General features: G+C 38.3%; 4 protein-coding genes across 5 annotated transcripts; 2 read left to right on the forward strand and 2 right to left on the reverse strand.

Moving 5' to 3' along the window:
* The first annotated feature begins 821 nt into the window (after window positions 1-821).
* Window positions 822-4,368, forward strand: LOC149116566 (recQ-like DNA helicase Blm). The gene is made up of 2 exons (XM_089282338.1): window positions 822-1,513; window positions 1,907-4,368. Exons 1-2 carry the CDS (start codon window positions 888-890, stop codon window positions 3,036-3,038), a joined length of 1,758 nt encoding a protein of 585 aa, XP_089138464.1. The 5' UTR covers window positions 822-887; the 3' UTR covers window positions 3,039-4,368.
* Window positions 4,369-4,377: 9 nt separating this feature from the next.
* LOC149116567 (uncharacterized) lies at window positions 4,378-8,265 on the reverse strand. Its single transcript, XM_089282337.1, has 2 exons — window positions 7,022-8,265; window positions 4,378-6,395 (listed from the first exon to the last, which is right to left on the reverse strand). The coding sequence occupies exons 1-2, from the start codon at window positions 8,243-8,245 to the stop codon at window positions 4,572-4,574; spliced, it is 3,048 nt and encodes a 1,015-aa protein (XP_089138463.1). The 5' UTR covers window positions 8,246-8,265; the 3' UTR covers window positions 4,378-4,571.
* Window positions 8,266-10,215: 1,950 nt separating this feature from the next.
* LOC110050175 (DELTA-alicitoxin-Pse2b-like) lies at window positions 10,216-11,658 on the forward strand. Its single transcript, XM_020756062.2, has one exon. The coding sequence runs from the start codon at window positions 10,216-10,218 to the stop codon at window positions 11,656-11,658; it is 1,443 nt and encodes a 480-aa protein (XP_020611721.2).
* Window positions 11,659-15,151: 3,493 nt separating this feature from the next.
* On the reverse strand, window positions 15,152-23,194 carry LOC110050183 (uncharacterized). 2 transcript variants are annotated; one of them, XM_020756074.2, is made up of 6 exons: window positions 23,020-23,194; window positions 22,588-22,742; window positions 17,376-17,489; window positions 16,941-17,082; window positions 16,203-16,566; window positions 15,152-15,968 (listed from the first exon to the last, which is right to left on the reverse strand). In XM_020756074.2, exons 2-6 carry the CDS (start codon window positions 22,722-22,724, stop codon window positions 15,910-15,912), a joined length of 816 nt encoding a protein of 271 aa, XP_020611733.2. In that variant the 5' UTR covers window positions 22,725-22,742; window positions 23,020-23,194; the 3' UTR covers window positions 15,152-15,909. The 2 variants fall into 2 exon arrangements, with proteins under 2 accessions (XP_020611733.2, XP_020611732.2); XM_020756073.2 differs by having other exon boundaries at window positions 22,588-23,194.
* Between the last annotated feature and the right edge of the window lie 1,373 nt (window positions 23,195-24,567).

The following is a 24,567-nucleotide window of genomic DNA, read 5'->3' on the forward strand; positions in this document are numbered from 1 at the left end:
CTAGGCAGGCAAAATAATTACTACAGGGCGAGTTTCCTTTTTATTTTTCAAGGACAATAATTGCCTGTTTTGTGCATCTTTCATTTACCTCGATGCCTACCCTTATTCTCATAAGTTCTAGACAAATAATACGTTTGCTTGCGAAGACAAAAAAGTATCAAATTTGAACGACAAGCTTCTACTAAACCCTTGTTTTGATTCGTTATGAAGACTTGCATGGCTCGTTGAAGTAAAGTCATTTATTCGATTTCGGAGCGTTTTCGTAGTTTGCAATTGTTTTTGAATCCACGCCCAAGTCTGTTTTGCCACCGACAGCTTTTTTTTGCTTGATAAGAAGTGGAAGAAGGAAGGAAACCTCTGATACCAGGTTAATACGGCCATTGTTGTTTTGTTCTTTCCAATTAAAGCAACTTAAAGGAACCTTAATTACATTCCGTTGTTTTGATTGGTTAACAAAAGCTGCGTGGCGTACTGATTGAATTTGATCCACTACACATGGCCATTTATTTTGTTCTGGAACAATTTTCCCGGTTTGCATTTTTCTAACTTAATTATGTCTCGCCACGACGGCTATTTTGTTGCTTGATAAGTGTTGTAAAGAAGAAACAGCTTAGTAAGGCCATTGTTTGTTTTGTGTTTTTGTTTTCTTCCTGATCAGGCCATGTAGCTCAGTATTGTCGTGCAAGAAGAATATGTTCCCTTCTAGAGAAGAGCTAATTTCATTTCATGTTCAGTTAGCATATCTAGCTACTTTAATAGCAAGTAGTCAAACCCATTTCCAAGCCAATTATACTAATTCCAATTTCATTATACTGCAACCTCGTTCCCAGGGTCTTTTCCCTGGCTTGGGGGTGGGGCGGGAAAAGGCCCTGGGATCGGCTGGTCACATGATCTCAGAACACCCAAATATCTTGGGTGTACTAAATTATCATATGTTAAACGGAACTTTCAAGATGGCGGTCTCGTCGAGTGAACCAAAGTTTTTGTCAGTGCTTCGTCGAGTCGGATTTTCCTTAAATAACGGTAATTTTCCACCTTTAAATTTAAAACCTCTTCAAATGAAGTGTTTTGAATATATGCTGAAAGGTCAGGATGTTATTGGAGTCCTACCTACTGGATTTGGCAAGTCAATGCTCTTTCACCTTCTACCTCATCTTATTCCTGTGAAGACCACCAAGAACATAGTTATTGTGGTATGTCCATTAAATTCCATCATTGAAGATCAGCTGAAAGTCTTAAAAGCTCGCAGGATAACCGCTGATGTCTTACAGCTTGCTGTAAACGAGAAGGAACCGGCCGAGAACTTGTTCGGAAATGAACAAGAACCAAGCGAGCACGTGGTCCCGGATTCAACGAAGTTTCCTCGAGATGTTGTTAATGGCAACACTTCAATTGTATTCGCCCATCCAGAGACTCTATTAAGTAAGGAAGGTCGAGAGCTAATGGGAAGCAAAGTCTTCCAAGAGAATGTTGTTGCCTGCATTGTTGACGAAGCTCACTGTGTTGAATTATGGTAAGTGCGTAAAATGTTCATTCCTTGTCTATTCATGTCATGTTTGTTACAGACTTAGCTTATTTCCGGGAAATCTAAATCACGGTTACGGCACCGACAAGTATTTACATTGCGAATACAATTCGGAAAAAATCTGCTCTATTCTCTTTCTGTTTACAAACGATGAAAATTTTACTCTATGAACTATATTGATAATTCATCAGTGAATTCTATGATATTTACACTGCTTATTGGAACATCATACATTGTCTCCATGCCATGCTCTTACAGCTGAACCATAATAACAAGATACTACTAAGTAAACATTCTTACTCTTAAACAAAAATTTGTTAGTATGTCTCATTGCACTTATGTTTGAAGATTTGTAGCTCAGGGTTTCTTTTTCTTTTTCAGGGGTGAAGATTTTAGAAAAGACTTCAAAGACCTGTCAGTGTTGAAGGCATTCTTTCCCAATGTACCCACAATGGCTCTGACAGCAACAGCACCACCTCGTTTATTGAGAGACTTGAAACAAAGTCTGCAATTGAAAAATGACTGTAAAATTGTTGCTCGAAACCCTAACCGAGTGAACATATACCTGGACAAGAAAGTGCGTCTTAGTAATCATCATGGGAATGAAGGTTATGACAGAATCCTTAAACCCATAGCCAATGAACTGGCAATTCAAAGAGAAAACTACCCAATGACAATCATTTACCTGAAACTGAAATACTGCGGATATGCTTATGGCTTATTTGAAAGAATATTGAAAGCCAAACAGTGTGTTGGAGAAACATTAGAACCCACTGCAAGACTGTTTGCACAGTTCCATGCCCCCCAAATGAGTCGCATGAAGAAAGACATAATATCAGAAATAAAGAAAGAACAATCGAGGGTGAGGGTGCTATTTGCAACATCAGCACTTGGCATGGGTGTTGATGCTCCTTACGTGACCAACATCATCCACATAACACCACCAAGTAGCCTAGAAGCTTACATGCAAGAAATTGGTCGTGCCGGCCGTACGGGACTTTCATCATGTGCTACACTTTACTACAATAACTCTGATATTGGAAATAATAAAAAACCTGTGGAAGAATCAATGAAGTCATATTGTAGATCAGAAGACACCTGTCAAAGGAAACTCCTTCTGGATTACTTTGGATTCTCCAGTGTTCAACAAGAGAACTGTTGCTGCATATGCGATGACAAGTTCAAAACAACTGAAGAGGATCTACCCCAAGCTATTAGAAGCAAGGTCAGATTTCTATCTAACGATAACCGCATTATCCTTGAAAGGTTAATAAAGAGTGCAATTTCTGACCACGAGTCCAAAGTGGCATCAGAGTGTTCAACGCTATTTGACATTTCTGTAGATAAGAATCTGGCTGCAAAGGTTGTGGAGGGAGTGGAATTTATTGAGTCAGAAGCAGACTTGTTGAAATCATTTGGCATATGGGATGAAACCTGTTCTTCTCAGATCTTTTCACTTATATCTGCACACACTGTTATGTGTACAACTGAAATGGACTCCGATGATGATTAGAGCATCAACTTAAAATGTTCTGTTCGCCGATATCTGAGCATACTCCTGTTGACATGTCAAACTAAAATGAACTCCAAAGATTAGAACATCAACATAAATTGTAAATTCTGTCAACTACTATAGATATATCTTGATTTATTCTCTTAAAAAACACTATTGATATTTAATTATTTCCGTGTTGTTGCCATGACACTGATCAGTTTGTCTACATTTGTTCTTTTCGCTTATATCTGAGCACAGTACTATGTGTAGAACTGAAATGGACTCTGATGATGATCAGAACATCATCATAAATTGTAAATACTGTGAACTGCTGTAGATATATCTGGATTTACTGTCTTAAAACACACTATTGTTATTTAATTATTTCCATGTTGTTGCCATGACACTGATCAGTTTGTCTACATTTGTTCTTTTCGCTTATATCTGAGCACAGTACTATGTGTAGAACTGAAATGGACTCTGATGATGATCAGAACATCATAAATTGTAAATACTGTGAACTGCTATAGATATATCTGGATTTACTGTCTTAAAACACACTATTGACATTTAATTATTTCCGTGTTGTTGCCATGACACTGATCAGTTTGTCTACATTTGTTCTTTTCACTTATATCTGAGCACAGTACTATGTGTAGAACTGAAATGGACTCTGATGATGATCGGAACATCATCATAAATTGTAAATACTGTGAACTGCTGTAGATATATCTGGATTTACTGTCTTAAAACACACTATTGTTATTTAATTATTTCCATGTTGTTGCCATGACACTGATCAGTTTGTCTACATTTGTTCTTTTCACTTATATCTGAGCACAGTACTATGTGTAGAACTGAAATGGACTCTGATGATGATCAGAACATCATAAATTGTAAATACTGTGAACTGCTATAGATATATCTGGATTTACTGTCTTAAAATACACTATTGACATTTAATTATTTCTGTGTTGTTGCCATGACACTGATCAGTTTGTCTACATTTCACTTATCACACATATCTGAGCACAATACTATGTGTAGAATTGAAACGAACTCTAAAGATGATCAGAACATCATTATAAATTGTAAATACTGTGAACTGCTGTAGATATTCCTTGATTTACTCTTAAAATACACTATTGATATTTAATTATTTCTGTTGTTACAATGACACTGATCAGTTTGTCTACATTTGTTCTTATCATGCATATATGATTATCTCAGCACAATACTAGATGTAAAACTGAAATGAACTCTGATGATGATCAGAACATCACCATAAATTGTAAATACTGTGAACTTTGATTTACTCTATTAAAATACACTATTGATATTTAATTAATTATGTTGTTACCGTGACATTGATCTTTTTTTTTTTTTACATTTTGTTCTTTTCGCTTATATCTGAGCACAATACTATATGTAGAACTGATGATCTCTGATGATGATTAGAACATCATCATAAATACTGTGAACATTGATTTACTCTCCTAAAGAACACTATTGATTAACTAGGCCCTCAGTGATCTTCATTTAAGTGTATGTCTAAGTTGATAACTCTTCCAAGTGTTTGGCTAGCCACTGATGATAGTCCACAATGTTTAAATACCTTAGAGGAGACCTTTTAATGTCAGGGAAGCTGTCATGAAATCTTGCTGGCATATGATTGAAAGGATTCAATCGCAATAGGTCAGACACCATTTCTTTCTCATCTTTAAGTGAGTCACGTGTTGTATGTTGCACAGATGTCTTGTGGATCCCTACAGAACAGTCAAATTCTTCTACAATCTGATGGATGCCAGTGGTTGCTTTGCAGACCTTGCTTATAGAGTTCAGGGTTTTGTTTGGTCCCTGCCTCTGGACAATGCTTTTACTGCAACGGTTAGAAATTTCTTGGGCCAGGTCGTCTTCAATATTCCTTCCAGCACCACCCCTCCAATTGACAAAAAATCCCCATTTGAACTGTTCAGCCAGGCGTGGAGTTAATAGGCACTCAATTTGGGCTATACTCACAAACATTTCAATGGCATATTTGCTGTAAGCCCCCATTGACTTGAAAACTGACAGCAAGAGTTTTTGGTTGATGAGATTTCTGCTGCCATCTCCCTCTGCTGCAGTGTCCTTCATTTGCATGACAAGAATAGCCAAGAAAATAAAACAAAGGGCATAATTCTTGACATAGTCATCATCATTGCAGCAGTCATTGACATCTACTTTCTGTAAAAGGAACTTGTCAATGAACTTGCCAAAAGCATCATCAAAGTATTTCTTCTTGTTTTCTAAGGTCTCACGCACAATGTTTTCTGGGAAGTTATGTAATGAGGGCCTTTCCTCAAGGTCTGACATCCCAAAAAAGTTCAGGGCAGCAGTTACTATGTAGGCTTTCCCCACACTGAGGAACAACTCTTCGCTTCCTTCATAGGAGTCAAGAACTTTGGAAGGGGTAGCATTCCTCCTATTGTATTTCTCCCTGAAGTACTTTAAGGTGCCAACTTGATTGACAGACTCTGCTTTGTGAAGAAATGAGTATGAATACTGTAAAAGGGATGCTTTGGTATGCCACATCACTGGTTTAAAGGGCGAGCAATGTTCAAAACGATCAGCTGCTGTGTGCGAACCAGACAGCAAATCTTTGGCACCTGCAAATCTCACACGAGTTAGCTGATCACCTGCAAATGTAATCTTCATATCTCTCATTGGGTCATCATGGGTGTCTTGTTGGTGTGCATTTGTCTGTCCAGGTGCTGCAGGTCCTTCAGGAATTGGTGGATTATCTGTGTGTGGCATTTCATCTAGCAGCCCTGCTTGAACATAGATTTCAGCAATCCACTTTTCATAGGTTCTTAAAATGTTAACACAATCATCATACTTTGCTTCATTTGCATTGATGATTGGCAGGCTTACTATGATGGACTTCTCTGACATTTGTTGGCTGTACTCATGAGAAATGTGCTCGGGGATAACAGCTTTCAAGAACTTAAATTTGGGAAAGAACTCAAGAACAATTCGCCCAACAATGATTTCGGCACATTCAGCATACCTTTTCCATTCTGGTACATTTAAAGAAAAATTATGTCGAGGGAAATCTCTAATGTTGCCTTTGGGGCTGTCATTGGGCAAGTGATTGAAGTCGATTCTGTTTTCAATCAGGTTACTGGCAAACAAGTGCAGATCATCATTCTGGATTTCCTTTCTCATGTGACCCTTCAAAATTTTCAGGTCCCAGTTGTCACCAGTGCCTCGGAACACACTTCCTTTCTTTACTTGCTGCACCACTATATCCGAAAAGTGACCTCCTAAGAGCTTTAGCAGGGTATCCCTTCTCCCAGTCGACAGGCACACGCCAAGTTTATTCAGTCGTTCTTGAAGCTATTACAAGGGGAGCAGAAATAAAAGTGTCAAATTCAGCATACATGCAATACTGATCTCTTATTTTCAATTCATTGCAAAGATCACTTATTATTATATGGACATGAGTGTTCTACTGGAAATGTAATACACATAAAATCCATACGAAACTAAATCCAGGACCCAAGTGGCATATTGGCCATATCCCCACTAGTGAGGATATTTATGACTTTCATGGTTGTGCTTACAAACAGTTAGTTGTCTATACATGAAAAGACAACTGATTACATGGTGTGTCAAAACAATATTTTTCTCACTCGCTGCACTCGTTTGTAGAATCTTGCTTTACCACCCAAAAATAAAATTCATATCTTCACGCCGCTGTGTAAATATCCTATACATTACATGCTTTTTAATTAATTCTTCAAATACAATCTCAATCACAGCCTAACTAATGACTCACCGTTGACACCAAACTACCAAACAATAACAAACGTTCTGTCAAGCTTTGTATAAGAAAAGAGGATCAACCATAGATTGTATTCAATGTATGAATTGATACCACTCACGCAGTGGGAGTAAGGGACATAATAAAGGAAAGCAATGAATTTTTTATACATCATCAACTTATAAATTATATTACTGACCTTTTTGGTACATCCACCTTCAATGATGAGAACTGTATTCACACGTTTCACCAGGTTGAGTTCATGCCACCTCTCGTTCATAAGGATCGAGTACAAAAAACTGTACTTTACTTGAAGCTCAAGCTTTGTTTCTGCGACGGAGTTCTCCTTGCCAGACACTGCGTTCATGAGCTCAACAAAGAAAGGGAGGTTCGTCTTCAATTCAAGCCAAACTTTGCTGAAATCAAAGTCTTTCATGCTGTCATAATCATTTCCATATAAAATGGAACCTTGAGAACGCTTGCACAGCTCTGCACACGATGTTTTCAACTCCTCACTAACGATTTTCTTCAACTCTTTCACAACACTTGGACAGTGATCTTTCAAGATAGTCGCCAGTACAATTGCATCCTTGTGGCTGACAGCTTGTACAATCATTTTCTGCTGTCTTTCAGTCAATAACGACTGCCCTTCAAATAATGATGTACAGTCATTGTCTCCTGTTGATTTAGGCCTTAGAACAGTTGCAGCTTGCTGAGTTGGAAATGAAGGCTGCTCTACCGAACTTAATGTCGTTCGCCTCGACAGCTGATCCAAGGAAGTGATTGTGCAATCATGTCCTTTTGATTTAGACATTGGCACCGCGGTCACGCCGGTAGCATCTTGCGGTGTTGAGAAAGACGACTGTTCTGCAGACGTCGAAGTATTTCTTCTCGGCTGATCCGTAGAAGAGGCTGAGCAGTTATCTCCGGTTGATTTAGGCATTAAAATTGTCGCAGCTTGTGGAGTTGAGAAGGAGAGCTGCTTTCTTGTTGGTGTGATTGGCTTCGACGGCTCATCCACGTGCACAGAGCTTTCGGATGGCATATTGGATGATAAACGCTTCGACGGCTGAAGCGAAGAAGGTGACAGCTGAACGCATCGCTTTACAGCATATTCTGAGCTTTGATCCAACGGTGTATTCTCTATGGATTGGGCTCTCTGAATAAACTGTTCCATCTTGTTCACGAACGAAACACAACCCCTACATAAAACCTTTGACCTCATATCGTCTTCCGAAATTTTTATGCCACACGTTTTATGGACTTTGGCGCACAGATCTTTTGATGAACCAGCTTTGCTGAATATTCGAAGCATATAGCGACTCTCATGAGAATCACCACAGAGTCTGCAAACTGGATTGCGAGGAGAAATCTTCGTCGGAGTGGACATACTTTCCGCCATTTTTATTTCGGCATAATGCATAAATTATCTTTATTTGGCCAAATTTTGCTTTAATTATTTAAAACAAACAACCAATCAATATGAAGGATTCACCGGCCGATCCCAGGGCCTTTTCCCGCCCCACCCCCAAGCCAGGGAAAAGACCCTGGGAACGAGGTTGATTATACTGCACCTTGTAATTCATTGAGGAGTAGTTCTAGACAAAAATTCAAATGTAGTTACAACTCAGTGTAACTACCGTAAACAACGCACTCGCACTAGGAAGACACGAACTAACACTTTCTAAAGGCGTACAATGCATTTTAAATCTAAATCAAGTACGTGGATGTAACATGTATTAGGAAAAACGATTTTTCTTTATTAAGCCGTAAAAATCGAGAGCAATTATTCCCTATTTTGTGTGTCTTTCATTTACCTGGACGTATTATCCAGTGAGTTCTAGACAAATAATAAGTTTGCTTGCGAAGACAAATAAAAAATTCAAATTTGAACGACAAGCCACTCCTAAAATCTTTTTTTTTTTTTTTTTTTTTCAATTCGTTATGAAGAGCTACATGGCTAGTTGAAGTTGTTGCACCGCAATCATGAAGCAAATTATTCGATTTCGGGGCGTTTTTCCTAGTTTGTAATTGTTTTTGAATTCACATCCACCACGTCTGTCTCACCGCCGACAGCTTTTTTTTTTCTTGATAAGATGTAGAAAGAAGAAATGGAAAACTCTAAAACCAGGTTAATACAGGCCATTGTTGTTTTGTTCTTCCTATCAACCTGTCTAGCTACTTAATTGTCTTGTAAGATTATTACAGCCATTGTTCAGTCATCTTTTTTTTCTTCAAGGAGAGCTATACTGAATTTCAAATCAGCACACCTGACTAATTAAATAGCAAGAGTTCACTCCTGTTTTCACGCCAGTGAGTTGATCATTTTGCTTCAGCCTGTGTAGTATGACTGATTTATATAATTTCTGACGATTGGGGGACGAATTAGTCGGAAATTATTATTCTGACGGCATGTTGGAGAGACTTGCGGCGGATCACGGGATGCCTAGGGACTCTTTAAGGTTTTGGCGGGAGACTTTTAAATCAGTAGTTCGTATAGTGTGATCGTCCGGGTGAGGGTAGTTCTGAGAAGAACTGTTGTTGGTGACTGATGTTTCCACAACCTAAGCGAAAACCATCTTCAGAGTCAAATGAATAGTGTTTGTCAGTCGATGATGTTATAAGTCTGGTCCATTGAACGTGATTGGCCAGTTTAGCTATGATGGTATTGGCTGAAAGACTAGTGTTAAGTTTGTTAAGATCACGTTTCACAGAAAATAAATTGGTCCTTTCACGATTCACGGGAAATAAAATCGGGATTTCTCGTCTCGCGAAAATAAATTGGCATTTTTTGACACAAACTCACGTAACTTATGATATTTGAAAAGTTACGTACAAAGTACAGCCTTGTTAGATGTCTTTATCATCCGTCCGCTTCTTTTTCTGGGCGCAGCAAAAAGAAATCTGACCAAGAACACGTAGAGGGATGATTGTCCTGTCACGGTCACGCAATATTGTTAATTACGGTCGAAAATAATAGAAGACACAACCAGAATCACAGTTCACAACGAATTAAATACTTTTTTCTCATCTCACGGAGGATTATTTTGGAAAATCACGGTTCACGGCTTCTAATGAAATCACGACCCAAGAAAAAAAAAAAAAAAAAAAAAAAAGCCCTTTCATATTTCACGGGAAAAAAAACACGCCACTCACGAATCACGAAAATACTCTTTACCACCCTTTTGATATCATAGATCACTTAAATTGAGCGTCCCTCGTACATATATTAGTATTCAGGCTACGCAACAGTCGAAATCATGATAAGGATTTGTAAGGGGAAAAACGGTTATATTCTTCCTGAAGCCCAAAAATCACTAAAGAACATGAATAAAACACACCTACTTCATATAGCTAAGGTACTAATCAAAAACGACTGTTTTCATTGCAGTTATGATAACGCTTGGAGCAATCAGTTCAGCACTCTTTTTCTCTTTGTTTTTACAATTGGGAGTGCACGCTAAAGATCTTCACCCTCCAGTTGGCCAGGTGTTTTACCTCGCAAAAACTGATCTGCTTGGCGAAGAGCTGATCGGTGGTGCACCTGTACTAATTCTCAACAAATCACAAGATTGCTTTGTCTGCAATAAAAGTGAAATTATTGACAACGACTCTACTTACTTCGAAAGCACAGAAGCCTTTTACTCAAGCGTTGCAGAAAACTACAAACTGGGAGCAGAGTTAAAGAAAGACTTTACTCTTGGCTTTACCTTGGATCAAACAACAGAATCGATTTCTAAAAGTAATCGCACAGTGAAAGGTTCTACCTTAAACGTGCTATCGAAAGTTGGTCATTGTGTTATTAAGCCTGAATGCATCTACGACGAGAGCAGCCATACATTATCTCAACATTTTATTTCAGCATTTGAGAGTTTGCCGCGGAGCGTTGGGCCGCGGGGACGAGGATATTACAATTTCACCGCTTATGAGAAGTTTTTGAATGAATTCGGATCTAATGTTGTAACAGGAGTTACATATGGATCTAGAATGTATCAGCATTGCTTCTCTCAATCTGAGCAGAATTACGATGAACGAAACTTCACTGTGAGGGCTTGTGTTGCTTTTACAGGTGGAACAAACATTACAAAAACAAACATTTCTACTTGTGCTGGTATAACCCAAGAAGAAGCGGACGCTAGTTCATCCCTTGAAGTTACCACACGATTAATCATAAGAGGAGGAACAAAAGAAACAAGAGCGAAACTCTATGCTGAACGAACGGGCGAGCTTATAGCCCAATTTTTGACCGAAGCGAACTGGGAAGAGCCAATTGGATATTCATTTACTGCAGTGTGGACATTACTTGGACAAAGGTACATGGGTACAGAACACTATGCAAAAGTGAGACATTTGGAAGGCTATTACTTGGGAATGAAGAACTTTGGTTGTCCATTTAGTATGCCAAATGGATGGGCAATGCAAGGATTTTCTACCACGGACTATTCAACTGACGATGTACCATCATATAAGTGCTACATTCCTTATTCGGGTTGCCATGACGACTCTGACTGCCATTATGGTCCCGGTGTCTATTGCCAATGCCACGGCCAGACCTGCTTTAAAGACGAAATCACCATCCTTGACACCGGTGAACAGCGATTGTCTGTAACTACACAATTGGACGAGGGCTCGAAATGGCAAGGTTGTGAACTGAGATTCTTCTCTTGCAGTTGCATGAATGGAAATCGATTCAATTGGAGAACCATCTGGGAGCAAGATAAAGATGGAGCAGATAACGGAAAGATGCTTCGTGCCATGCATAGCAAAATGCAGTCTGCACACAAAAATGCAGCCTCCGCCCCTGAAGAAAGCAAGAATTCAAAGGAAGAACTCTAAATAATTTGAGACAGACTTCAAGTCTGTGATTTAAAACAGCTAGCATGTACAATTGTTAATTAATGATAATGAACATGGACAGCCCTAATTTCGATTATTTTGCTTGAAATTATTCTCGGGGTATAGCATTACTCTAGTATTAAAGGCAAAATTGTGTCCTTTGAATACACATTAAGGTTATCGTGCGTAGTAAGGGAAGTTCCTTCAACAGGTTTTTTTTTTTTGTGCTTCCTTTACCTAAAACGTCGAGCATCCGTTTACATGCTGACCTAAAATAATTTATGCGGTTGATTGTTGCCTCTCTGACCTTATTATAAACAATGCCAGCAGAGAATGAGATAAGGAACAATTCCACTGAAAAATTTGTAGACCACCATTTTTTTTTTTTTTTTTTCACAATAATGGCTACAAATTAAAAGGCAGGTTTGAGCTTGAACTACGTGGCTATAATCATAATAATATAAGGTCAAATAAGTGGATAAGCAGTGAAGCCACCAAATAAGGGACCATTGAGTTCAGCCTTTTGTAATATTAGTGGAGTTTCCCTTCTTCTTAAAAATGTTAATGACTATATAGCATTGGCGTTTGAAAGAGTGTCCTCTAACGGATGACGACTGTCCTTTATACTTGGCTGGTCCTTCATTTGGAGGTTATATGCATTTTATTGGCAACCTGATGGACAGCTTCTCTGCTATACATGTTCGTGCGAAAGGTATAGAACAAATGTGCTGTAGTATAGGATCCTTTCTCTTTTGTTTCTTCTCAGCCACAGAGTATGATGCATTCAGTGGATTCTGCCTGTAGTCACGCATCAGTTGAACCATGTGTGATTTACTTAAGTGTGATCTAAGTGTGATTTACTTCAGTGTAATCTAAGCGTGATTAACTAAAGTGTGATCTCGGTGTGATTTACTAAGTGTAATCTAAGTGTGATTTACTGAAGTGTGATCTAAGTGTGATTTAAGAGTGATCTAATTGTGGATTGAAGTGTGATTTTCAAATCACACTTCAAAGTGTGTTGGCTGATGATGTGAGTTGCCGAAATTGCTGTCCTTGTAACTCATACAGAATGAATTTTCCGATTAGGTTTGAAATTAAGTATTGTCTTAAGGAGGCTGGCAACAGTTTTCAACACTTTTCCAATAGCTATACTTAGACGGATGAATACTGCCACTGTTTATCAAGTGATGCTCAAATAATGGTATCTCACTGATACCCAATCAGTGGTCAACAAGTTTAGGTCATTCCCCTTGAATAAACAGTTGCTACAGGAACAATGCAACCTGTTAAAAACCTCAGTTAACGTTCTAGCTTGTAACTCAAAAAACGAGCTTGGTGACCCCCATTTGTTTATTAACATGCAAGTTTTTTCAAAGTTTAAGAAACTTCTGCTCAGGGAGTTTAGAGTCACCTCAGATTTTATGTTTGGTTTGTGATTAGTGGACCCTGGATACTTTATTGAAAACTGAGCAATTTGGTTCTTTCAAGTTTATATTCCAAATTATTTTGATTTTCGTGCACAGTTAATTGCATGGATGATTAAATTATTGTTATTTGCTGATTATTTTTATTGTAATACGTAATAAAATAAAAATGTGTGGTAGTTGCAGTTGCTTCTTTTATTAAAGTGGGGACAGGTTAGGGCTTTAAGTTCCAGTGGTCAGGTAATGTTTATGGCAAAAAAAAGCAAACAAACAAACAACAAAACAACAACAAAGGAGCAAAACGACAAAAACAAACAAACAAACAAAATTGTTGCCAAACGATAAAAGCTAGGTGCAGGGAGAAGAGGGGCTTATGGCAAAATTGTACCTCTAGAAAAGGGGGCTTAATAGAGATATTATTATATGGCTAACTCCGTGAGCGGGCAAGACGAACCAAATCCTGCGCTGTGATAGGCTACCCGAGCGGGCAAGATGGAGCTATGTTATCCGCTTGGGATTACGCGCTGTGTCCCGCAAGAAAGATTTCTCAGAAGTAGTGGCCGGTTAACCGAAATTTTCTTTCGTAATTTGTGCCGTGAAAAATATTTTCCCTGACGATTTCTGTATCAATGGAATTGGAAAACGAGAAGACTGAAAGCCCCAACGAGAATGAAAACAAAGAAAACAAAAATGTTGACGAGTTTCATGAAATTATTTTGCAACAAGCTTAAGTAGTATAAACACAAAATGACATGAAGGCATTGAAGCGGTATTATTTCCAAGAAAACGAGAATATAGGGAACTATGTGACATATCCGAGGGAGAAATGAATTTGCTGTTGTGCAAATGTTTACAAAATCGTGAAGAAACTAGATGGCATAGTACAAGCCTGTCAGTTTGACGTCTTTTCAACGAAATCTTCATCGCTCCTGGAGCAAAAGAGGCTCAAACGCGAATATTATTGGAGAAGTTTTGAGTGCCAAACGCTGAATACTTGTTGAAAAACATGGCCGAGGAAGACAAGCTTTTCGAGTGTGATGAATCCGACAGCTTTGTAGCGCCACAGAGCCCAGCAATTATTCTTTCAAGCAAGGATCGGCGAAAGAGAAGGGCAGATGAAATGAACAACTCTTGCTCTAATGGTTAAATCTTCTTTAGAACTTAAGTATTGAAAATTGAAGCCATTTTGAGACATTTTTGAGGTTCAAAAACTGCTTTGATCGAGGAGTTCGAGCGGTTTCGTCCATTTGTTTAGGTGATTCCCTAGTAAACCGCCATAGATTTCCAATGAAACTTGGTATGCTGACAGGACAAGGAGATATTAAAAACGCAATAAAAAGAGGGGGTCACCGTGTTTGTTTTCACGCCACAATGCTGACAAATACTGTTATCTAGGTGACTTATGGTAATCTCCGTGCGCAACAAATAAGCTCGATTATTTTTAAATGTAGCGTGTTATATGACACAGAGTTTGACTTTCTTTGTTTGTTTATTTATGTACGTCCCAGAGAAAATGTCTTCAAATACCCTGCATTATTTTATCCTTTAAAGGATACATAATTTGTAATACATAATGTCTCCCTCTGCAGTATGTATTTCATTTGCCAAAAAAAAAAGCTATAGATTTCTACTAATTTTTTTTCTCAGTTACTGAAATTATGAAATAAAAAGTGGGGGTCGTCGTGCTCGTTTTTAAAAGAGAAAAGGAGCATTTATTTCGCTATCGAGCTTAGTTTGAGGGAAATCTCTTACGTTTTGTACGCGCACGCGCTCATGTGCGCGCGCTAATGATGCGAAAATCACAGTAGGGATGCGCCATGCAATAGTAAGGAATCACTTTAATTCCATTCAGAGGTTAGACATTTACTCGTCAAAAATGTAAACCAATCAAATGATCGTACTCAATCAGGATAAAAAGGCACGCGCCCTTGATTTTTGCTTGCAACTCGCTTCCTTGCAGTCCTTGAAGATAAACAAGTACAAAGATCATTTTTTGGGTGTTTTATACCGTATAATAAATCCTTTATTCACCAAGCTTGTTCGGTCGAGGTGACTGAATATTGGCCTCGTTCTTTTTTTTTTTTTTTTTTTTTTTGCCTTCGCGCCTTGCGAATAGTTTTGCAAAGCTAAGGCTAAAGCATGCTCCCCGGGGTCAGCCAATGAAAATATTCGAATCAGGATTCGAATTTTCTTCGTGTGACCAATGCTACCCATAAAGTAATTTTAAAACGATTAGCACTGGGAACGATAATGCGTTGTTATCGCCAAAACTACCTCGCGCAAATTTCCCAAATCATCAGCTTTCACTCCACCTAATGTTTATCGCCTCGTAATTTAAATTACCACTACTCGTTTTATAATGTTTTCTTACAGTAGTCTTTCCCTAACAATTTTGTTAAGAAAATACTTCAAGGTAACCCAAACCAGAGGTGGTCTTGTATTATTTTCGCTTGACCGTTGGAAATTCTAGCTTCATCTTTTCTGACCACAATAAACCGTCAGAAAACTGTTTTACTTCCTTCATCCAGGGAAATTTTTCGTCATCAGTTTTCTTAACCTGCCATAACGATGGCCGCATCTTGTAAAATGCTTAAGGTAATCTCATGACAGTAATCAAATATTTCAGGAGCTCTACATGTCTGACTCGAAATTTGTAAACCGTCGAGTTAGAAACCAGTTGCATAATTCCACGGATCGCTGTCCAACTATGCTTCCTCCAAATTGAGGCCCTGGGTACAGCAAAACTCTATTGTTCGTTTCTTGCAAACGGACTTGGAATTATCGGACTCTACTGATGTGAAGCTGTGTTTCTGCTCTAAGCCATGCCTCATTTCACTGCTGAATTTCTTGTTGGTAACAGAGGTGAAAGTGCTGTTTCTTGAAATTCTGTTGAAATTAATTGAATAATTTTAATTTCCCGCCTCGTGTCCCGTTGTTTCCTGTGCCCGGTGTTTTTACAACATATTACGCAATCCAAAGTCAGAAATCTTCCCTATTCCTCTCGTTTTCCGCCGTCTCCACTCTTACCCCTGAACCAGCCACCACCCCCCTACCCACCCCACATGCCCCGTCTAAATTGCGACGTCTGTCCCTGTCCAGTAGTAAGAATACGGTGCTTACCTCCCGAAGAGTCACTTCTATCGATTGCCATGCTTCTTGTCAGCGCTTTCTTTGTTAACGAATCAACTCGGGGACCATTCTTCGGCAGTTGATGCTTGTTAGTTTCCATTGCCACCCGAACAGCATCATCAGCCTCCGCGGGAGTCTTATCATCAGCTGAAGAGTGTGACGTCAGCGTTATTTTGGGTGATTGTGATTGGTTAATTGTACCACAGACGGTCGTTTGACCGGTGGAAAGCCTCTGATTGCTGTCAAGATCGCTGGCGTTTTGTCCATTTGTAGCGATATTTGACGGGCAGGGGATAGTTATATCTGGATGGTGTTTGATTTGAACTTGAGACGTGCACCTTGGTGCTGTTCTGCACTATAATGAACGGAGACAAAACAAAATTATTTTAACTGTGACGACATCAGATAATTTGGCAGATGTTCTGTACTTCTAGGGCCACAGATTAATTCAGTTCTCTTATCTGAAAAATCACTGTAACAGGGCACGAGGCATTCAAATAAATAATATAAAGTCCCGTCGCCCGTTGTGGAAAGGTTATTTTGGCAGTTGAAACGCACTTTAGCAGCCGTTGCCGTTGTGAAGATCGAGGTGGTCGTTGTAGAGAGGATAAAATAAGGGTGAATGTATGGACCGTCTATCGGGAGGGAGCAAAAAGAGTTGCGGTTATTGGAGGTTTGACCATATACAACCCCTAATAACTATCTGGCAGGTTCTTAATGAGACTTTACCTCTTGTTTTAAAGTAGTTTCTCCCAAAGGGTGGTCTGTGAAATAATCAACCACATCTCCTATTGTCGTGAACCGCCTAGCACCGACGTAATAGCCTTGGTCACGTGTTAGGACTGCGTGATGACAAACGTATTTTCCGACGCTGTGAGAGACAAGAACACAAGAGTTATGTTGACCTTACTCAAGCAAAGCCTTTGAAATGAACGTGTTAGGGCACAAGGAGATCAACGACACTGGCGAAAATTAAAAATATGCAATGTACAAAACAAGAAATAAACAGAAAGGAACAAAAAATCAAACAGAAAACGACACCAACACAAAATTAACAAAGAGAGTGAAGCAGCGAACGACCAATAAGGGATATGCGATTCTGCAGCCAAGGAAACAGCTTCTTTAAAGTTATGTATAGCAGGAGACATGAAAAAACTTTCTTACGAAATCGATAGAAACAACTCTGATGTCATGTCATGGGAAAAAACAAAGGCACCAGGCTCCGCTCGAGACAGCAATTCCTCGGCTTCAGAACGGCTGAGCTTGAATGGACTCCAGCTAGAAGATGAATGGTTAAAACAGTTATATATTACGTTGGTGTCCGTAGCATAAGAGCCATTGATTTAACTGCTTCTTATGTTGCGTCTAGTGTCGCAGTTTTTGTAGAATGAAGCGTACTTTGCCTTATAGGACCATCTTGTTTATACGACCACTCTTTTGGCTCTGACTACCTCCTAATGAACCCAACGACCGCCTTTTAGAGTTACGCGCTTTTGTTTTCTATTCAAATTTATTTCGATTATACAGCACTGACTCGAAAGGCCGAGTGAGTAAGTCACAAATGGCAAATATAAATTAAAACGAATATTTTGTTCATCGACTAGGTGGCTGCCTTCTACATGTACCTACAAGCGATGGAGGCTAATGATGCTATTGTCATGATTCTCAAAAACGTCTAAGTTCGTACACTTTATTGTTGCTGTGTGAATCAATGTTTCTTTCTCTATACATACTGGAAAGTTCCAATGGAATGGCTTTGCTAACAAGACTAATTAATATTCAGGAAACCTTGATGAGCTTTAACAAAGTGTCCCGACCGATTATCGAAAGTTCTCTTTAAAAAAATTCATTCCATATCGCCAAATACCTTCACATGTATTAACAAATTGGTTAACAAGACTGTACAGAACAAATAGCTTACACCCGCTTTCAGTGTTACGTGCATAGGCGATATCTTTCGACCATCTCTCGACATTCCATCTTTCGACATGCTATGTAAGCGGCTGAAATATCGTTTACCTTTAAAACTAGCAATTTTTCCGGTTATTAGCGGAACAAATGACAAGTATATGATAATTACTGACCTTAAATGAATGAAGGAGATTGTGGAATTCCGATTTACGGGATAATTCAAACGATTTTAGTGTAGTCGATCGGCTCTCAATGGTGACTTAATTACGGTAGAATTGAGCCGTACCGCTCAGTTAATATTCGAAAGATGTAAACATTCAAAGCAGTCGATTTATCCCTCACAGAATGTTTTCTTGATACTCCTAGCCTTGGTTTGATGTCAAATAAATCCATCTTTCATGATGAAAAGTCGAGTTCGACCGTAAAGAAGCCATTTGTGCTTACATTTTAACGTAGGCCAGGTTACATAGCATGTCGAAAGATGGCATGTCGAGAGATAGTTGCTATGCACGTAACACTGAAAGCGCGTATAAGAAAGAAGTACAGCATTACTAGGAACGAAGCGGATTATCACAAGTCAAATTTGCAAGCATTTAGGCGATTTTGTGACAGGATTTCAAGAAGACAAAATTACCACTCTGGTTAAATTTGGAAACGTTTAGTTTTTATGTTCTGTCAATCTCTTTCTGCGATCAATTTAATATGCAATTTTTACTTTGAACCATTTTTGCAAAAGTTAAAAATTATTCAGAGAAATATTAAAAGTGAATGTCCGCAGTTCTTGGACACTAATATCCGTAGTTCTTGTACACTAATATAGTCCTGTGTTTTCTATAGGTCAAGTTTGCTGACGTCTTGGCTAGTGTCGTGTAAAAACAAGACATTACTCAATTTATCGGTTTCGCTCATAAATATCATAAATATAATTCAAAATCAAGAGAAACAACAACAATAAATAACAATAATATATCCCTGTAGAACCCCGCAAATAACAGTCTTTTCAGACATTGAGATGTCTGTAGTTAACTTTTATACCTAACCATGAGTATTTTTTGGAGTTACAACATGAGATTTTGATTCGCAAAGTTTTTTGCAGGGTTGGAATCGAAAAACTACACGTACTTCTGACGGGTTTTGAATATAATGTGGCTTTCAAAATAATTCTGCCATAGACATACGCACCAGAGAAACTAGAGAGATGTATGTATTGATGTGGGTTGTCGTTCATTTTGAAAACTAGTGTACTGTCTATGCTTTTTTCACTCTAATCCATTTCTTTCGGATTTGATTTGAGTTCGGATTTGTTAGAATTCTCTGACCTATGTAGTTACACGACACAAAATGACGCGTAAAATTAAGTTGTTCGTATCCGTTTCTGGTTGGTTGGTTTTTTTTTTGTTTTCGTGTTCTATTTGAAAAAAAAAACAAAAACAAAACATTTTCGGTTGGTTTGGTGGATTAACTTTTTCTAGCGACCTCAAACCAGGTTGAAACAGTTGAAAAAGCATTTGCGTTATTATGTGGCGTGATTGCAGCTTTTCCCAGGAGTTACCTTGTTTCAACCGAAAACGGTTGGAAAAGTGTTCTATTGAGGAACGTCAACAGTATCAAGCCAAACAGGCTGCGGTTTGAAACGGTCGATCCGAATAGAACACCACCTAAGATTACCGAAGGAACTTGTAGCTAACTCGAAAATCTATTGCAGACGAAATCAATGTAGACAGAGAAGTTGTTAAGATCTACGAGGAACGCCTATCCCGGTGTTAAAATTATGTCTCCATTACACAAACACGGTTAACTGGAAGATATTCTCTTTTAAATTGATCGATTGATCGATAACTACTCCATAGAGACCAGGAAAAAGTCAAGTTTTTTTGTCAGTCACATTCTAATAAGTGGCAAAACTCGCTGGTGCATACATTTTTTTCGGTTACCACTTTTTGTGAAATGATTTAAGACTAACCACTGTTTTTTTTCTTTCCTCCTGGGGCCCGTTTCTTGAAATCCCCGGAAACTTTTTGGACCCAAAAAGCCATTTTTAGTTAATCGGTGTTTTAAGACAGAGGTCTATACGCTTGAAACTTCTTGTACGGAATGGAACCTGTGTTTATATTAAGAATATGTGAATAAAACAGCTCTGTAATCATAAGGTTTGAGATCTTGCTACGGCTTTCCGGGTGCGAAAACATTTCGGGACCTTGGAGAAACGGGCCCCTGGTCTTTAAAGAACCAGTTTATTTATATCATGACTTTAAAAGGCAGTAATCGGGTACTTGGCAAGTTAGGTGTAAGGTTATTGCTTGTCGATAAAGGGTTAACAAAAGAACTGGGTGCGAGCATGATTGTCAGAGATTGATAATAAATATTGCTCCATAATTGTGTACACATTCTGAATTAAAAACATATAGTGTACGGATTCTTTCGGAAAAGAATTCTTTCATACTTTTGCTTCGGAATCGAATTCTGTCATGCTTGTGACCCATGCAAAAACTTAAGCCTCGTCCACACTTCGCCGGAGAAATTTGAAAACGGCGGTTTTTTCTGTGAAAACGCATCAAATGTTTTCCGTCCACACTACGCCGGAGAAATTTGACAACACAATCACTGGCTATTTTGGATTTGTACTTGAGGGAGACATAACATGGTTATTGTAACGTCATCGTTTTGAAAAGCTCCGGTTTCAAAATGTTCTCCATCCACACTAACGCAAAGTCGGCGTTTTCAAATTCCTCCGGTTTGAAGAACGTTTTCGAAAAGCTCCGTTGTCGTGACAGATTAGTGTGGAAGGTAGACCTTACCGTAGAAATAAAGCTGCGTTTTTAAATTTCTCCGTCGTAGAGTGGACAGGGCCTAAAATTACTTGACATTTTGAAGCATAACAGTTACCGATATTTTTCATTAAATTAGGGAACCGACGGCTGAAATGCAGAACATAACATTTCATTTTGCGAAAAAAAAAAAAAAAAAAAAAAATTAAAAAAAGTTGAAAAGAAAATATAGTCAATAAGAGGATGTTGGTTTGTTGTTTGGCCAAACTCTCAGATCGACCGTTAAAAGAGATGCGGTTCAACTAATAACACTTTCAGATGTAAAACCACAATGGCGGTTTAATTGCCTTTTAAATCTATTGTTGATGAAAAGCTAACGATTGTTAGTACGGTGGCTTGAGGTCGGGAAACTACGGTCTTTACCACCAGTGTCAAGATAATAAAATACTTTTGTGGTTTCACAGCTAGGAGACGATAACCAACTTCAAGGGAGAACGTTCACCATAAAATAATTTGCAATATCGCCGTGATATTTATATTTTTATTTTCATTTGCGGGGTGTCAACGGGGACAGCGCTTTGCCTCGCCGCTGCCTGTGAAATGAATCTCGTAGTTTTTTTTTTGTTGTTTCACCTGCTGTAGTCTGTGAGTGATCCATTATAACAAAAAGCTTTGCAAAATTAGTTTCTTGCATTTTAACTTTTTTTCTTTTTCGGCAACCAATTGAAAGGTAGTGCTATGCGAGGAAGGAAGAAAAATTATAAATGGTAGTTTGTTGTTTCTAATTACAAATTCACTGCTCAGAAATGTCTTCTATGATTCGAGAGAACACGTGGGGCCAACAAGCGAAATTTATGCACATACAAACGATGTTTTTTAAAAAAAAAAAAGACGTCAAAACGTAAACTTGTTTTCCGTTCAAAGAATGTTTTGGTTTAAGCGTTCAAAAAATCATTAATCAACAAGAACCAGGTTGTGGAAAATTCAACAGTGTCGTTAAAAGAGAAAGATGTAGCTTACATGATTAGCTTTCAAAGGAAGAAGGGAAACGAGATCGAAATGATGGGATGTTGTAGTTCCTTTACAATGGCAGCTGATTGCCGGCGTTCTGCCAGTGACACAAACGTCTTACGTCCTTCTTATTCGCTTTGGCAGGTGTGTTATCAGTAGCTGTCGAGTCTTCTTTTTGCAATCAGTCACGATTTGGCATTCAGGTCTTGTGTAAGTCTTACCCTTATGATCAAAGCATATTTTTTTTTTATGAATAAGAATGAGCCTCCCCTTTCTTGTGTTAATTGGATGAAAGATGGCACAGCAGTATACCGTTGTAAATAAAAATTTAACTCATCTTTTCATAGCAACTGTTTCGGTTTTTTTTGTTTTTTGTTTTTTTTTTGACTACAGAGTTTTGAATTATATTCTAGGGTGTTAGCTACGTTGATAAACTAAGATCTTTTGATATGAATGCGGTTTTTTCGCTGACAAAAGTATAGATTTCGGCGTGTCTTGGATGTTGCGATACTTCAAAAATAAACCGTTTAAGACCGCTCATGAAAGCGCTGCGTTCATTAATCTCTACCACATTGTCATGAAAATTTTCTGCTAAAAATCTCACAGTGCGGACAGTGCAAGAGAAAAGTACTCGCCAATACTTTTAAATGCGAGATACAAGTAAATACAAGATATGTTTTACTTACATTGCGGCTTCAGCGATGGTTTTTATCGTGGATCCAGAACAGTTTGTTGTCGACGTATTCGAGACAGAATTTCTAGTGTCTTGTTTCCAGTTTGAGCTGGATATATCCACAACCGATCTTGAACAACCACTACCCATCTGCGGCGTACTATATTCCTTGAAAAATATTCATAACAGCAATTCGTCGATAAGAGAACAGCAGCTTTTCATCTGGTCGCGTTCTCACATCGTTTCCGTGCGAAAATTCGCCACTCGAGAATCACCAAGCGTTGAAATTTCAGCGACTTTCGAAGCGCTCGAATAACACAGTCAAGTCAAACAGGAGCCCACCTTCCGTTCAGTCAAATCGACTCCTACTCTGCCGCGTTTGAATCAAATTTCGGCGACTGACTATATTTGTATGTATTATTTCGAAGAAAGAAAAGGTACTTACAATTTGGTTTCGATATTTGCGTTAAACCTGCGCTGACCAGTCAGCCTTAGTGAAACGGCATGTGAAATTCTGGAGCGCTAAGCGCAACAAAATGTTGAGAAAACTCCATAAACGGAAACGAGTAAACGCATCAAAGGTTTGATTAGATCGCCTCTTTCCTTAGGCTCAGGCTTCTATTATGGTCATCATTATTAGCATTTAAAAGAGTTGTCATAGCAACGAAATTCAATTAAAAGAGTCGTCGTGTGCGGGTCTAATTGCAAACGGTCTTTAAAGCGACTTTTTATGAGATTATCTCTAGGAAAGTACGTAAAATATTATTTTAAATTAGAACTGGTTGTTCAAAATACTTACAGAGTAAAACAAACGTGATCTGAAGTTGATTTTTGGAGCAAACACTGATTGAAGGAGAATTTTGGAAAATGCAAAACATGCAGACACCTCGCACATCACATATTGCACACCTCTCAATACGTTTCAAAAAGATTTTCCGGAGCTTGCATAATGTGAGCTGTTGCTGTGATAACCGGCTGATCAATAGGCAATATATGACGAGTCTTTCTTTCTTCTTTCATGTCTATCGACTGAGACAAAATAGATGTACACAGAGCCATAAACAAAGGACCTATAGGGTATCTGCAGCCTGTGTGCCATATTTGAAAAAGGCAATTAATTCTCAATTCTATTAACGAAGCGTTCATTATAATGACTATCTTAAACAGGTATATTTTGTACTTCAAAAGAAACAGCGAGGAAAAAATGGAGCTTTCAAATTTTGCATTTTGCCAGACATGAAAAGATTTCTGATAGATATGATGTTAGCTTGACTTGTTCTTGACATACCTGACAGCTTCTGTTCACATCTGCGTTTTGTTGAAAAAGCTTGCAGGTTATTTTGAAAATTTTAATTGCGCCAAAATGATTTTAGAAGTAACATGCAAATTTTCGTAGCTCTTTACGAACAGTTAGACTTAAACCATTCAGAGAGAGTTTTTGCGGTGGTTTTCACTAGATTTAAACTCAAATATATACATTTCTTTTATTTTGCCTTTTTAAAATAGTTTTAAAATGATCATCTAAAATGTTTTCAGAGAAATATAATTTGTTCTTCACTAACCCCATGTAAGGCGGGTACTATATGACGCCCGGCATAGTCGATCTAACTTTCACCACTGACAATCAAACCCAGTAGAACTTTTATAACATTCATTTTAAATCACTGGTGATCCTCGCAACCTCATTGGCTCTTAGCCGTGCGATTTATTTACGAATCGCTGTTTTTTTTTTTTTTTTTTTGCTCTAAATAGCGTCCTTTCTGCTGCTAATTAAAGTGGAACTCTAAAACAAAACAAACAATGGCATTTCAATGCTTACTTAAAGTAGCCAGTCAAATTGCGATTTATCTTCGAATCGAACAGAAACGAGTGGTTCTGAAATGTTTTGGAAAGGTTACCAGAAAATCCTATGTCCTGCAACCGAAAATTCGTGAAAAATAATCAGATAGAATGGAAAATTTAAGAGAAGAAATTAAAAAAAAAAAAGGAGACG

The sequence above is a fragment of the Orbicella faveolata genome, unplaced genomic scaffold (genome assembly GCF_042242905.1).
Source record: "Orbicella faveolata isolate gen_17 unplaced genomic scaffold, um_ofav_v1 contig_12, whole genome shotgun sequence".
Taxonomy (NCBI): domain Eukaryota; kingdom Metazoa; phylum Cnidaria; class Anthozoa; order Scleractinia; family Merulinidae; genus Orbicella; species Orbicella faveolata.